At 48.7% G+C, this 13,945-nt stretch overlaps 1 protein-coding gene across 2 annotated transcripts in view; it reads left to right on the plus strand.

The window, feature by feature from the left end:
* Positions 1–13,945, plus strand: part of MSI2 (musashi RNA binding protein 2) — a gene marked incomplete at its 3' end in the record, with an annotated part of 180,761 nt that overhangs the window by 1,978 nt on the left and 164,838 nt on the right. For both annotated transcript variants that reach the window (XM_080357187.1, XM_080357188.1), the window contains exon 5: positions 2,999–3,040. In XM_080357187.1, coding sequence (XP_080213313.1) covers positions 2,999–3,040 — 42 coding nt within the window. The remainder of the gene's footprint in view (positions 1–2,998; positions 3,041–13,945) is intronic.

Below are 13,945 nucleotides of genomic sequence, written 5' to 3' on the forward strand. Positions count from 1 at the left end.
TCTGAGTCTTAAAGGTTTTATTTTGAGACGGGCATGGTGTTAGGAGAAATCCTGTCGCGGTGCTGGAACATCTTGTGTGTGCCTGTGTGTATGATACTATAGTTAAATGGAGAATAGGAGAAGCAGGGAGCAAACAGGAGTGCATGTTGGGTTTTCTAAATGTGATTTATATGACAACAAAAAGCCCAAAGCTCTCACAGAAGCAGGTGGAATCTGGTGTTTTAATTCGACCTACAAATTCTGCCGGGCTTGTCTGAACACATAGCCCGTGCTTTCACATGCCTTAATAATTTGATTTTAGCTTTAATCAGATACGGTAAGATAACTGATTCGACTGTGCTCCTGAGATTAAACTCACCAGACTTTTCATGTACAGCTATATTCTATATGTGTTTTTACAGATAAATTTAGATAAGAAGAACAAAGCAAACGGTGTCTTGAATGAGGGTTTAAAAAGAATAAATCATGGGAGGACACCCTGTCATATTTCTGACTATAATTAGGTCCTCCCCCAGCTTTTCTCTTGTAGCACAGTCTGGTCCCTGCAATGTATTAATTTGCTCTTCTCTGGGGGAGGGGTGGACAGATCGACCAGGACAAATTTGCCTGAGTTTTGATCGTGTGACAGTGATTGAATCAATCTAAATAAGAAGTCGACCTTAAAATCAGGAGCGCAGCTTAAGAGTAAAGCAGCGAGCTGGGCAGGGTCCCTGCGAGCCGTGTGTCTGTGGCCGTGGCGTGATGTGGAGTATAACACAGCATTTGACTCTGTTTCAACGTCCAGCGCAGGAGGCAGATCGGTTGGGTATTGGCATGGAAACGTCGCTCTTGTTTACAGTTACGTTAAAAGCTTTGTTTAGGTAATGGCCATTCATATCAGAAATAGTATTAGAGTCATTTCCTAGAGGACTTGTAGATACAGTAAGTAGAATTGTACCTAACTAACTCATTTTTTTTTTGGTAGAAGTTTTATTTTTTTTTAATTTTGGTCGGTGTTTAAATAGCTGACAGGGTGATGCAAAAGGTATGGATTTGCCGTGCTGATTGCTCGTGTCCGGCGTCGGACGCTGGGGGTGTTTATCCAAAAGGTTTTGTGAAGGAAAATTCGGTTATTCAAGAGGGGCCGTCGCTGTGGTGCAAAGAGCTCGGTGCTCTTCGACCTGACCTTCAGAAACCAATGTGTTGCTTTAGAGTTTAATGGCTCTTGCAACTTTTCGCAGTGGTTCGTTGCAGCGATGGCCGACCCGTGTTCTTTGGTGAGAAAACATGGGCTTTTGGAGCAAATGCAGAAATGTGCACATTTGGGTACCGCTGTGGAAAATCCGTACCTGTTGTATTTCCCCAGTAGACAAATGCCTAGTCAGTGCTGGATATCTTTGTAGATAATGTTAATCTCTATGAAAAGGTTAGCTTTCTAGCTAAAGAGATTTACTATTTATGCTTTTTGAACTGTAAAGTGGCATGTAATCGCTCATTTCTCAGGTATGTCCTAAAAAAGGAACTACATTTGGATCTGATGTAAACCAGTTTGTCAGCTGCACGTGAAATGTTGGTGCTGTTTCCAGTTTGGACAAACTGAGTAAAGGTGCTTTTTGGGAGAGGCCTGTGGTTATTCATCAGGGAATATTTGTCAACAAAGGAACAACAGCGGTGGATGAGAACATCTCCTTTCCTAACCAGGGTTAGCTGGAGGGGGAAGAAACCCGATGAAACCCAAACCCCAGCTATTCGAGACAGCCTCTAGGAAACTGTTAAGGAAAACCTCTGCTTCTGAATATGCCTTAGCACCACGAGGATTGGTTTCATCAGTTCGTTACACTGAGAGCAGCCACAAGTTGCACAGTTAAGGTAGAATTTAGTCTTTTAAAAGATGATTTTTCAGCCTCTTTATATAGGATATAGCTGTGTGCAGCTGCTGCGAAAACCAGAGGTGAAATCAGCAGCAAGGGGGCATTTTGTTGCAGTCATTTAAAAAGATGGCAGTTAAAGATGGGCAGTGATTTAAAAGGTATGATTTTTGTTTACATCCAGACACGCATCCGTGCCTTTGGTTTCAGTCATTGTGGAATGGCACAATGGAAGGGTCTCTTTTTAGAGATGACCGGTACAGAAGTTGTTTTTAAAATTGCAGAGCTAGCAGTTTGGGATTGCAGAGTGGACACGCTTTCTGATGCATGCAGCGCAATGGAGCCCATGCTGCATCTTAGAGCAAGGTGCAGGGGGTACAACAAAGACAGGTTTCTCTTGTTTTGTTTTTCCTCTGTGGTGTTGTGCTTCATCCTAGGACACTTCAGCTAATTCTTACAAGCAAAATCTTTTGAAGAACCAGGTTTCTGCTGGTTTAAATGCCCATATTTTTCATTTGTGCCTGGCTCTCCTCTCTGCCCACCCTTCTGATAATGCCCCTTCATAGCTCGTCACCGCTCACAGGTCTTCTCTGAGGATGGCAAACCACATCAGCTTGGCACACTGTTCCGAAGGATGATCTTGTAGTCCTAATGTTTTAGTTTTAATAACTGAAACACAAATCATTTGACTTTGTGGTTTGCATTTCTCTTTTGTGTGGTGCTGCTCGTCAGTTGACACAACAAAGCAGGGAAGGCAAAGCGAAGTAACCCCAGCCGAGGGCAGGCGGTGCAGGTGCGGGTGCGGTGCTGGTGGGGAGCGCGGCTGCGCGTCCTGCAGCTCGCGCTGGCTGTGCGGTGCCGGTTCTAGAGCGGCGCCCAGAGCCCGATCCGGAGCTCCCGAGCAGCAGAGGCCATTGCTGGAGGGTGATGTGGGAGCTACATGCAGGAGATGTTGATTCCTTTCCTCGCTCCCCTGCCAAAAAGCCCCAGACAGACCCAGGCCGCGATGCATCAGTTCCAGAGTAGTTCTGCATGACCCAATGTGCTGAATTATGAGCCTGAGAAATGAGGGATTAATAATTCAATGAATTAAAAAAAAATAAATTGCCAACCAAAGCTATCTTGTTGATTTCCCCTTTCTTTTTCCCCAGATTGACCCTAAAGTTGCATTTCCCCGACGAGCACAGCCTAAGGTAAGTAGGAGGATCGATAATAGGATTTTAGGCACACAGAGAATCATTGTTGCCAGGCAGTTCAGGTTTCAAACAGGGAATTGGCAATGAAAGCTTTTAAAGCCGGAGTGCATGGCGTCTTAAGGGTATCAGCGTATGGCTGTGAAACGGCAGGAGAGCTGCTTTGTGCGATATTACGTGTCTCCGGTTTAACCGTCTCCTTGCAGAGTCCTGGGCTGCAAAGCAGAGACTTCTTCAGTTCAGGGGAGAGATTGTTGCTGCATTACTTGCGTTCGTTATGCTATTTTACGCAATGTGTTTTGCATGGTGTTTATGAAGAGTGTTTGGATTAAGTGCAGACTTCAGGCTTGTTTTGAGCTGAGCTTTCAGTTCTGTGGTTGTGACGGATGGGAATATATCTCTGCCTTCATTGTTTGCAAATTTTCTTTTGTATAACTTCAGGGATGTGTTTGGAGACTAATAAGCGTTGGATAGCAAGTTTGCGATGGAGCCCTGAGCTCTGCAGGCCACGGGGTATTCTTTTGCAAGGAGAGCGGAACAATGAGCTCTGAGTGCCGGAGCAGCGCCCCGGTGGTCGCGGGGCCCGCGGGCCGTGCCGCGCCACTGCCCACCTGCGCCCGCCGGCCACAGCCGGGCCCTGAGCACCCCGGGGCCGTTCCTTCTGCAATGCGAGTGCTTGTTGCTCTTTGGGTGTGCCTGGCAAATCCAGCAGATCACTGTCAAATCCAAATGTGCAGCCCGTTGTATTTGAATTTTGAAATATTTGATTTTGAGAGTGTTGGAAGCCTTTGATGTAGCTGGTGTGTGCCGCCTGCGCGCACGGGGACCAGGTGGAGTTGCTTTGGTGTGCTGGTAAAAGTGGAAAGAGGAGACTGCAGAGTTGTGGGTGTAAGTCAATAAGGAAAAGCCCACCTGAACAAATCCTGCCTAACGGTTTTATTGCACACAGCTCCTCGCGAAAGCAAGCGGTTTAATAGTGTGTGGAACCATCATGTTAAATATTACACAAATCACGCATCGAGGAAAAAGGTGTAATTTCAGAATCCGAGGTGTGCAGGGGAAGAGATGCTGCTGATTCCCAGAAAGTGAAAAAGCAATGACAGAAAAGCAACCCCAGCAGCCTGCTTGCAGACTTCTAAACCAAACTACTGTAGTCAAATATTTAGACGTTCTTTTCTTCATAGGACATATCTAATAACTAATTAGTGAATAATGGTGAGCCTGGCTTGCTTCTGCGCCGAGCAAAGAGTTTATAGCTTGTAGGGTTGTGGCTTCTGGCTTATATTGTTGGATTAACACTGTCTTTAGGGTACAGTTTAAAGTGACCAGAATTTTGAAGGGTTTCATAATTAAAATCTGAAAATGATCTTGCACTGTGACCGATGTTCCCTTCTCCCTTTCTAATACCTTTTAAAGGCTTATTTACATTTTAAACTGTCTTCAATTACCGGTGCTGTTAGTAGAAGTTTATAATGCTCACAACAGAGCTGGTAAGCTGTCCCATATGACTTTTCTAAAACAATTAAAAAAAACAGGGCATGTCTGATGCCAAGGATATTAGTGAGTTAAATTTTCGTGTTCAAGAATGCAGAATCAGGTCATTTTTACAAAGGAGGTTTTGTTTTTCTCCACATAGGGGGTTTTCGAGGGTATTTTTGGTTTGTTTTTGGTAAGAGGCGTCTTTCAAGTGGGGGCAGGTTGTGGGCCGGATTCCTCTTCTAGCGGGACCTCGCTCTCTGGGTGGGGGTCAGGGGACCTCGCTCTCTGGGGGGGGTCAGGGGGACCTCGCTCTCTGGGTGGGGGTCAGGGGACCTCGCTCTCTGGGGGGGTCGGTGGGACCTCATTCTCTGGGGGGTCAGGGGACCTGGCTCTCTGGGGGGGTCAGGGACCTCGCACTCTGGGGGGTCGGCAGGCTCTGCTGCTGCTCTTTGCACACTCGTCCTTTCCAAAGTGCTGGGATTTCTACAGGGCGCTTGAAAAACATCTGAAGGTTGAGAACAGCCGTGTCAGGAAGCTGCAGAAAATCAGATGCAATAAAGAACAGATTTTACATCGATTATGGCATATTATTCTGGACAGCATTTCACAATCTGAATCTTTTGTTTTCTGTTTTTTAACTAGATACTGAACTAAGGTTTTGGACTTTAGTTGTTCATTGATCCCAGTCAAATAGCGAACGTTCAGCGTTAAAACATGACTGTATTTTACTCTAATTAACTAGCTGTTGCGTGGGTCTGGGGAGATTAATGGCATTTAATGAAATGTCGCTGTCTCTAGGTTTGAGAGGAGATTTATTTCTGTTCTCTTTCCTCAGTAGCCTTCCTGGTACATTTAGCAAAATGCAGACTGGGCTTTTTCCAGCGGTCTCCTGGCCCTGCCCAGCAGGGGCCGGTGCTGGGCTGGAAGCACGGCTGCGGCACCTTCCGTCCCTCTGTCCGTCCTTCTGTCCGTCTCTCCCTCCCTCTGTCTGTCTCTCGGGCCCCCTTGCATCCTCCTGTCCGGGATTCACCCGCCTGGTTCTGGCGCTGCCGTCACCTCGTGTCCCAGGTCCCACGCTCGCTGTGGCCCGTGGGGTCACACACAGTCATCTGTGCTCATTCCTTCCCCGTTCTGTTCCCGTTAATTGGCCGGTCTCCTTTCAAAGCGTAGCCCAGTAACGTGCTTTCTTTCGGGCTTTTGAAGTGCATCTCCCTGATGTGACACCGCTCTGGTGGTGCAGATGGGTTACGGAGCAGGCAGCGGCAGGTTGTGGGAGCAGAACGTTCCTCCCTGGTTTTCCGGGTGACCCTGGGCGGTTGTCTCCGGTGGATTGTGCTGGGATGTGTAGTCCTGCTCTCCTTGGGGAGCCTGGGATGAGGGGAAGCCATTGTTTTAGGAGATGTGCTGCGGGGGTTTAACTTGTCCAGGTTCTAGTATATGGCTAATGGCGAGATGGAAAGAATACACGTATGCTTTGTTGTGCCCGCTGTTCCTTGATGAAAATCTGTCTTGCTTGCAAATGCTGGAAGGCGCTCTGTAACAGTTCATAGTTTATAACTGCTGACTTAAAAATCCTTAAAAAGCAGCAGTGATTGCAGGGGTGGTGGTTTTGCACCCCTTCTGCATACCGAAGACTACGATAATTTGACTTTTTAATATACATAGCCTGTCAGTTCTGACATTACCTGCTATATTAGGTTGGAGAAGCCTTATCAAATTTAGCATGTTCATTAGATATTTTCAAATGTAAGCAATTTCCATTCTCATCCCTCGCCTTTGGGATTTATTTACAAAACAAACAAAGCTGAAGAGCAAAAGGACAGCAGACTCAGTCCGTGAAGAAGCACCTTGGCCACAAAAGCACCTTTGTGTGACTTATGGGTATAGACATGTGCAGGCTTTGTCATGCGAAGCCACGTATGAAACAGCAGAGAAAGCTGCAGTCCACGTTTGCAGCTGGTGGGGCTGCCCACCGAGGCGCGTTTTGCGCTCAGGTTGCTGCAGGATGGGACCGAGGTGCCTGTTCTTCCCGGCACTCGCTGCAGGGGCGTCACACACAAGGTTGGGAATCGCCCCAGCAAGTCAACCCATTGGAACTACTCATAGTAGCGTTCAGCGGCATTTGTTCTCGTTGTGTGTGTGCCCTGCTGACTGTGGTCTGTGTCCTGAAATACGGAGGGCAGAGCGGGTCCTGCCTCTGGCTCCCAGAGCCAGTCCCGCTGTTTGGTCACAACATAGCAGAAGGGCTTTATTCGGTGAGGAAGGCCTCTGGTCTGATAGCCAGATGGTGATGCTGAATCCTGATGTTTTCATTAGATGTATTTTAATTTAACAGGGGGCCGTGCAGAACCGATAACTGGTTCTGGCCTCCCCGGCTCCAGCCAGTGTACCACAGGCTGTGTGTACTGGGCCGGGGGCGCTGGGAGGTGCAGATGTGCACATCTGTTCTGCTTCCTTGGCACACCCAGCGCGTTGGCCGCTCTCCTTTTGAGCGGTGGCGAGTCCAGCCCACGTGAAGCATGGAGGGCATGCCCTTCTGGAATAACACCCAGCCTAACCTGGGAGCTTTTAGTTAAAGCTAATGAGTGGATTTGGATGTCTCATTCCAATCAGTTAACTGTGGGTGGGGTGTCTGTGTCCCTTGGCTGCCTGATAAGCCTGAGCCAGAGTAGCAGAGAGAGATTTTATTCTAAAGCAAATGATGTACCTTGAAAACCAAGAGATCTTGTGTTTGTTTCCTCCCCTGCCTCTGCCTGTAAACTCCTACAGGTTAGTCCCACTACTTCCCATCTTATTTTAAGTATTGAGCAGGCTTTGAAGTCTTTTTCAAAAGAATGTGAACTGAGCACACCAGCAGAACTCAGGATTCTCCGTTCCCCCCACCCTTCCTTCCCCCGCGGGCTCTGAAGAGCAGCAAGGTCAGGCCTTTTCCCTTTTCTTTCTCTTTTTTACAAATTCCCCTGCAGGTCTGAGTGGAGTACGAGAGGAAGTGTTTCCTGTGCTTGGCAGTGGGCATAGACGTGAACCTTACTAGTATCACTGTGCCATCTGCGGACAGGGGAATGGAGTCCTTGCCGGGTGGTGCGGTTGGTGTCCGCTCAGCCAGCCTTGATGCTGACCCCTGGGCCGGGCCAGGCTGCTCCTAGAGGTTGTGTCCCCTGGCACTGGGTGGTCACATGGAAAAGCTGATGAGTCAGAGTCTTGGCTAATGAAGCCAGGCCTTCTCGGGTGGAGGATCAGGGTTTGACCCCCGTTGTTCCTGGGACCAGGGTCTTGCTCTGTGCCGTGTGTTCAGGGCAGAGCGTGCTCTGTTCTGGACGCTGGCAGCCCCAGCAGAAAGTGGCCGTGCAGGGTGTTCTGCGGAGCGCTCCGAGTTCTGCCAGAAGCAAGAGCTGGGCTGCATTTTTGTAATTTTGTCGGTTTTGGAGATGTAAACATTTAGGTCTTTTCCCCAACCACTCAGGTAGATTGCTCATGTTTCCTAAATACCCACAGACCGCCTTATACTTGGGTAAGGTGTATTTCTATTATTGCCTAAGGATGTCTTTCATGTTAAGAATAGTCCTAATGTACTTTGCTTCCCTTTGGCTTACTGCTAACTAAAATTAAAATTGGACATCATCTAACTTGGGATGTTTTTTTAAGGGGATTCTGCCTCCCCGTGCTTTTCCATATTGCTGGGTTGTTTTGAGTGGCGTCCACCAGGTAGCGGGTGTGCAGGGAGCGCGGGGCGCTGAGCCCCCGGCGGCCGGGGGGCCTGCTCACCACCGATCCAAAGCCATCGCACTCGTTGGGCTGTCACTGCCACGCCAGTTGATGCTAATGGATTCTTTTTTTAGCCTGTTGATAGTCTAATAAATAAGCGAATAAATAAATAAAAAAAACTCTGGTGATAGTCTCCTTAGTGACGTGAAATCCAAAGCATCAAGGGAACTTGTAACTTATTTTTAGAAGAGAGCTACTGAAACAGGGTAACGGGGTGTGTGTGGATCAAGGTGTTTGTTATGCTGAGCAGGAAAAAGAACAGCTCCTCTATTTCATTAAGCCAGATGTAGATGTCTTTGCCATTTCTAATAGTTGTTTGACTTCTCAATTGCGTTTTCATGTTCTCTTTAAACACATTTTGGGTCATGCTATAAAGGGAGGAGAAGCTGTAAATAGAGCCAGTCATCTTAGGAAAAAATGGCTTGTTTCAGGAAATGGTTCATCTGCAGGGCCCGAATCTTCTCTGTCCCAGTTGTGTGAAAGTTGGCGTAAGCGCGTGGGTAAGTGCTTTGCTGTATCAGGATGGACTAAAAGCACATTATTAAATGCTTTGTTGAACTGGTGAGATTGTAGCAGAAAAAGTTTCAAAGGTTACTTTCTGTATTGGGCAGTGCTTTGTGTATGCTCTGCCCCGTCACTTCTTTCAGAGACAGCCGGTTTCATCTCTTGTTTCCCCCTCCACCGCAGGATCTCACCCACAGGGAAACACTAACCTGCTGTTGCCTCAAAAAAGTGATCGCAAGGTCAGTGTGGCATCAGGCTTTACAAAAAATTAATTGTCTAACCTTAATTTAGTCTCCAGCCCTGCAATCGCACATTCTGTTTGCCTTAGTCACTGGAATAATTCTGTAAACCATGTGCATAGTGTTCAACGTGGCTTAAGTTTCTGAAATATTATTGCTGCAGAAATTGTGGTTTGCTGAGTAATTTGAAAGTTAATGTGAATCTCTGTAGTCAGATCAGCATGCGGTATTAATAAGTTACTTCTAAACTTTGGCATTTCGTTGCTCTCCTATTGAAAATATTTCCTTTATTTTTTGAATACGGAGAAAATGTGAGGAATGTTAGCGAGCCCTTGTCCCCCGCTCGGTGGTTCTTGGTGCTGGGCCGGCTGCCGCTGGCTGGGCTGCCGTGCCCGAGGAGCCCTCCGTTGAGGGTTAAAATCGTACTTTGGGAACGTTGTATTATGAAGAGGGACCCAACCCTGCTAAGACTTATGCAATTCAGCACATGAGGAATAGTTCAGAGACCTCAGCAAGCCCAGTTAAGTGTAGACGAGGCTTCTTAATGTGTTGGTGAAGTGTACGTGGCAGGAAGGGCGAAGGAAAAGTATTGACAGCAGCAGAAAGTGTCGTTCCCTCTGGCCTCCCCTCCCCCAGCAAGGACTTGCATTAGTTTCCCATCGACTCTGATGTACAATAGGGAAGGGGTTTCAAGCTGACTGAAGGGGCAAAGGTCCAAGAAAACTACTGCAGCAAGAACTGATGCAGAGTGACAGTAATGAGGTGGCCTGGCAGGTGGGAGGGAAAATGCTGGGCTGGGGGAAGAAACTCATAGCTGGTGCATTAAGTAGTTCCCAGGGTTTGAAGCTGTTAAGTCCCGTTGGTTTTATTTTCCTCTGTGTGTGCCCTACAACTGCGAGAGGCGGCTGCAGCAGGGCTGAGCGTTCGTCCCACGTAGATCCCGCTGGAGTGAGAGGTATCGCTCAAGTCGGAGCTTGGTTTATGGCGAAAGCTTGTGAGCTGCAAGCCCTCGGCACTGGGCAGGTTTGCTGTTTGCTGTGCTGCTGGAAAAGGTGCTGCTGAGGGGACGTGGCTGGTGCTTCCTGAAAGAGCGGAGCTTCTGTCTGCTCTTCCATTTGGCCGTGTTATCAATGTTGGGAGCTGCGTCAGTGCTACTCCCTGCTCTGAGCGCAAGCTGTGCAGAGTCTGATACATACACTGAGCATTTATCCTTTTGCCAAAGGTTTGCAAAGTGTTGTAAATGAGTATAAAGGTGTTCATTTACTGGTGAAATTTGGCTACTTCCGGTGTTGTGTTTGGCAGACCTGCAAAGCCTATAGCAACGCTCTGTGCTCAGTGAATTGTGGAAGGGAACAGAAAACATAGAGAATAAATCAAAGTTAGTGCTAAGTTGTGAAATACGATAGGAATTTCCCGAGGACACGGGGTATCCCCTCGCCTGTTGCTGTGGGGCCGCTGTGACCGTCCGTTGGCCGCTGGCCGCTGTCAGGCTGCTGCTCTGCTCCTCAGGACCCCGGCAGATCCCTCCTGTGAGGACTATGGCAAAAGATGGTGCCTTCTTGCGGCTGGGGCTCTGTATCCTCAGAAAGTCTCTACTATGAGGTGTTTGGGGTTTTTTTGGCTGATGTATTTATACTAGACAGCTCACCTTCCTCCCCAGTCGCTTTCTATAGCTCAACTCTATAACTGCGGGCCTGGATGGGTGGCCTGCTGAATATGCAGCGTACCTAACTTTTGAACCCTGCCCTGGTCAAATATTACTTGGTGAAAAATGCCCTTGTAAAACCTGCTGTGCTGATGTCTCGGGGCCGCTGTTGGCTGGTCTGACCTCAGGAGTCGCGGCATCACCGTCAGTGGGAGGTTGGCCTGTCCTGGTGCAGCGCGTGGGCGCCACGGTGAGGCCCTGACCAGCCTGGTGCTGATGCCGCTGTTGAGGAGCGGCAAGGGCTGGGGGAAACGGCAGCGGGGGGTTACCGAAGTGTCTTGGCATGGCAGAGGGCACAGCCGCTTCCTGACGCCCAGGTTCGGTGCCACACGGTAAACGGCCGCTGTGTGATGGAGACGTTGGCAGCGTCCCTGGGCCTTGGGGAGGAAGCACGTGAGGCAAAGCAACACCGAACGCTGCCAGCTCTTTAGGCAACTTGTCTTTGAGGGGTTAAACGGAGGTTGGTTTTGTTTTTTTTTTAACGACTTTTGACTGGAAAATTTATGCGAGAGGCCGTGACGGGAGTGCCAGCGCTGCGGCGCGTGGCGGAGGCTGTAACTGCTCCGTCCCGAGGTTTCCGAACGGCAGGGAGGGGGAAGCGAGATAAGGACACGAGGCCACAGCATGTGGAAGGTAGTTAGTGGGGTGCGTTATGGCTAATGCCACTCACATGGTGGTTACAAACGCTCGGGCGCTGGGGGGCAGGAGGGCAGCAGTGGGTTTAAGTGGGCTCAGCAGTGCAGGGTTGGTCTTGTGCCCTTGGTAAGGAGAGGAGGAAGGACGCTGAGCGGCAGGTGTCCTGCTGTCCCTCTGCCTCCACAAGCGCGTTGGCTCCTCCCTTCCTGCGGAGCTGGGTGCTCGGCCATGCCGGGCGCGGCGCCGTCCCGTGGTCCAGCTCCTGGAAGCCGCCTTTCCCCTTTGTGCCGCAGGACCATACCCGTTCCTCGCTCTGCCCGGCGTTCCTCCCTGTTGGAGCTGGGAGGGCTGGCCGTGGTGGTCCCTGCACATCACACGGACAAGCAGTGTGTCCTGATGGCTCCCACCGCGGAGCCCGGCGCTGGAGATGGGCTGTACCAGCTCCACTGCCTGCTGAGCCAGGACGTCCTGCCCGGCATCCCGGGAGGGCTGGGTGGTGCTGAAAAGCACCCGGATGGAATCTCCTGCCACAGCACCTTCGTGCTTTAAATCCCTGACTCACCTGGTCCATGAACTGTGATCAAAGCAGCAGGTTATGCACGCCGTGTGCCTGGCGGTTTATGGATGAAGAGGGAGTTGTGAGCGTCCTGTGTGATTTTTATGATTTTTTCTCATCTGGTCACATCCTCGATGTCATTAATCTTCCAGATCAAATAAAATGATAGTTGAAAGTCCTCCGTAGTTATGATTCCCCCGAAGTTTTGTGAGCATGGCTTTGATTTTATTGTAGTTACTAGGAGTCAGTTTAGATTTCTCGACCTCTGTTTTGTAGGTATCTCCAGTGGATGTTTTAGTAGAGGCATTTCTCTCAGTCAGATATGCAATAGGAAAAGAACAAAATATAGAATAGGAAAAAAAATAAAGCAATTTAGTTACTAGTCCACAGGCTTTAATGCTAAAGAGCCATGAAGAAACTTTATTGGAACTATAATTGCAGACATAAGCAGTGATTATCTGTCTTCATGCTTTTATGGTCCCCATCACTGTCATCTGAACACATGAAGCTGATGAGAGTGTGTGCAGAACGTTATTCAGCTGATGCTGTGTAATCCTGATCTCTTGCAATATGTGGAAAGTAAAATAAAGTGTCAATTCATTTGAAAATGGTGGCGAAAGAAAAAGGTGAGGGAGGACAAGTATCCTTGCAGAAAGCATAACCTTATTTCATGCAGCTTGCAGCTGTAGGAATGCAGTTGACAGGGTAAGCATCTTAGATGGATGTGGTCAAAATAAATGGTCCTGTTTCTTGATGTTCTTAGAGGTCTGCAGCAGGTGCAGCCCTTTGTTTCCTTAACGTCTGAATTTCCTCCAGCTGAGAGAGGGACCGCAGCACCTGTTTGTGCTGCGTTCCGAGCGGGAGGCGGCTGGGTCGGGGCAGACAAATGGGAGCTGCCAGGCACTTCTCGGGGTGGAACAGAGATCAGAGAGCAAGTCCTGAATCGCTTGGCCTGATTACTGGTTCTGCTTATGCGGGTGAAAATGTGCTCTGGGCTGTGGAGCGGCAGAGGAGGAAGAGGTAATTTGCTGGTTGCACGCGAGGTTCTTTTCCTGCCGTTTGTCAGATCTGAAATTCTCGGTATGAAGTCCCTGGTAGTTTTGGTGAACTCACTGGGCTTCACAGGACTGTGTGTGTGACGGGGCTGCTCTGCGCACCGGGACAGACAGCGGACTGGATCTGACGTGGCATTTCTGAACCATAATCTGGTGCCCATTTTGTAAAGAGGCTTTTATGTCTCCGCTACCCTGAGAAATGTGGGAGACTTTCTGCTGCTCGACAGCCAGCGCGGTAGAAGCAGCAGTATATGCGAAGCTCTGGCATTTTGCATCAGGGTTAGTAATCCCAAGACAGGCACAGACTTAGATGGTTTGAGTTTGCTTCAGCTAGGCCAGTGTTTCCAGGATCTGCTTCCTGCCTTGTCTGTCCCTTGGTCTCTCTGTTCCTCTTCTCACACAGGTGTGTTTGTGGCCTGAAGGCAATTTCTCCATCTTGTTATGCTGATTGCAGGCACCTGCTCAGCTCAGGGTTAGCTGGGCAGTCAGCAGAACAAAGGAGATCAGAGCCAGAAGCCCTATGCTCTCCTAACAAACAGTACAGGAAAGTTCCGGGGCCGAATTCGGGCTTTAAGGTAACTGTTTTGTGTGTGATTTTGGGGTTTGGGAGGCATTTCTTAGACAGGAAACTGGTTTTACTTTTTTCCCTTTTTTTTCCCCCTGAAACTTTGAGGCGGAAAGGCAGCTCTTCTGAAGGACGAGAATAGACATGGAGGAATCCAAAACTTCTGAATCTGTTTTTATTTGCTGTAGCGCTGAATTGTGAGACTGGGTAATGAAACACAACTGGATGTTTTTGGGAGACTTTTCTGAATTTTTTAGCGATGACTGTCTTTGCTTTCACTGAAGTTAGCAGGAGTCAGCCACAGACTCCTGTTGGAGCAGGTCAGAGCAAAGCTCCTCAGTTACCTAATACACTCAAGGCCATTTGAAAAGCAAACTCAGAAAACTGCTAGTAAAGTGCCT

The sequence above is a fragment of the Nesoenas mayeri genome (assembly GCF_963082525.1).
Source record: "Nesoenas mayeri genome assembly, chromosome: 20".
Classification (NCBI taxonomy): Eukaryota; Metazoa; Chordata; class Aves; order Columbiformes; family Columbidae; genus Nesoenas; species Nesoenas mayeri.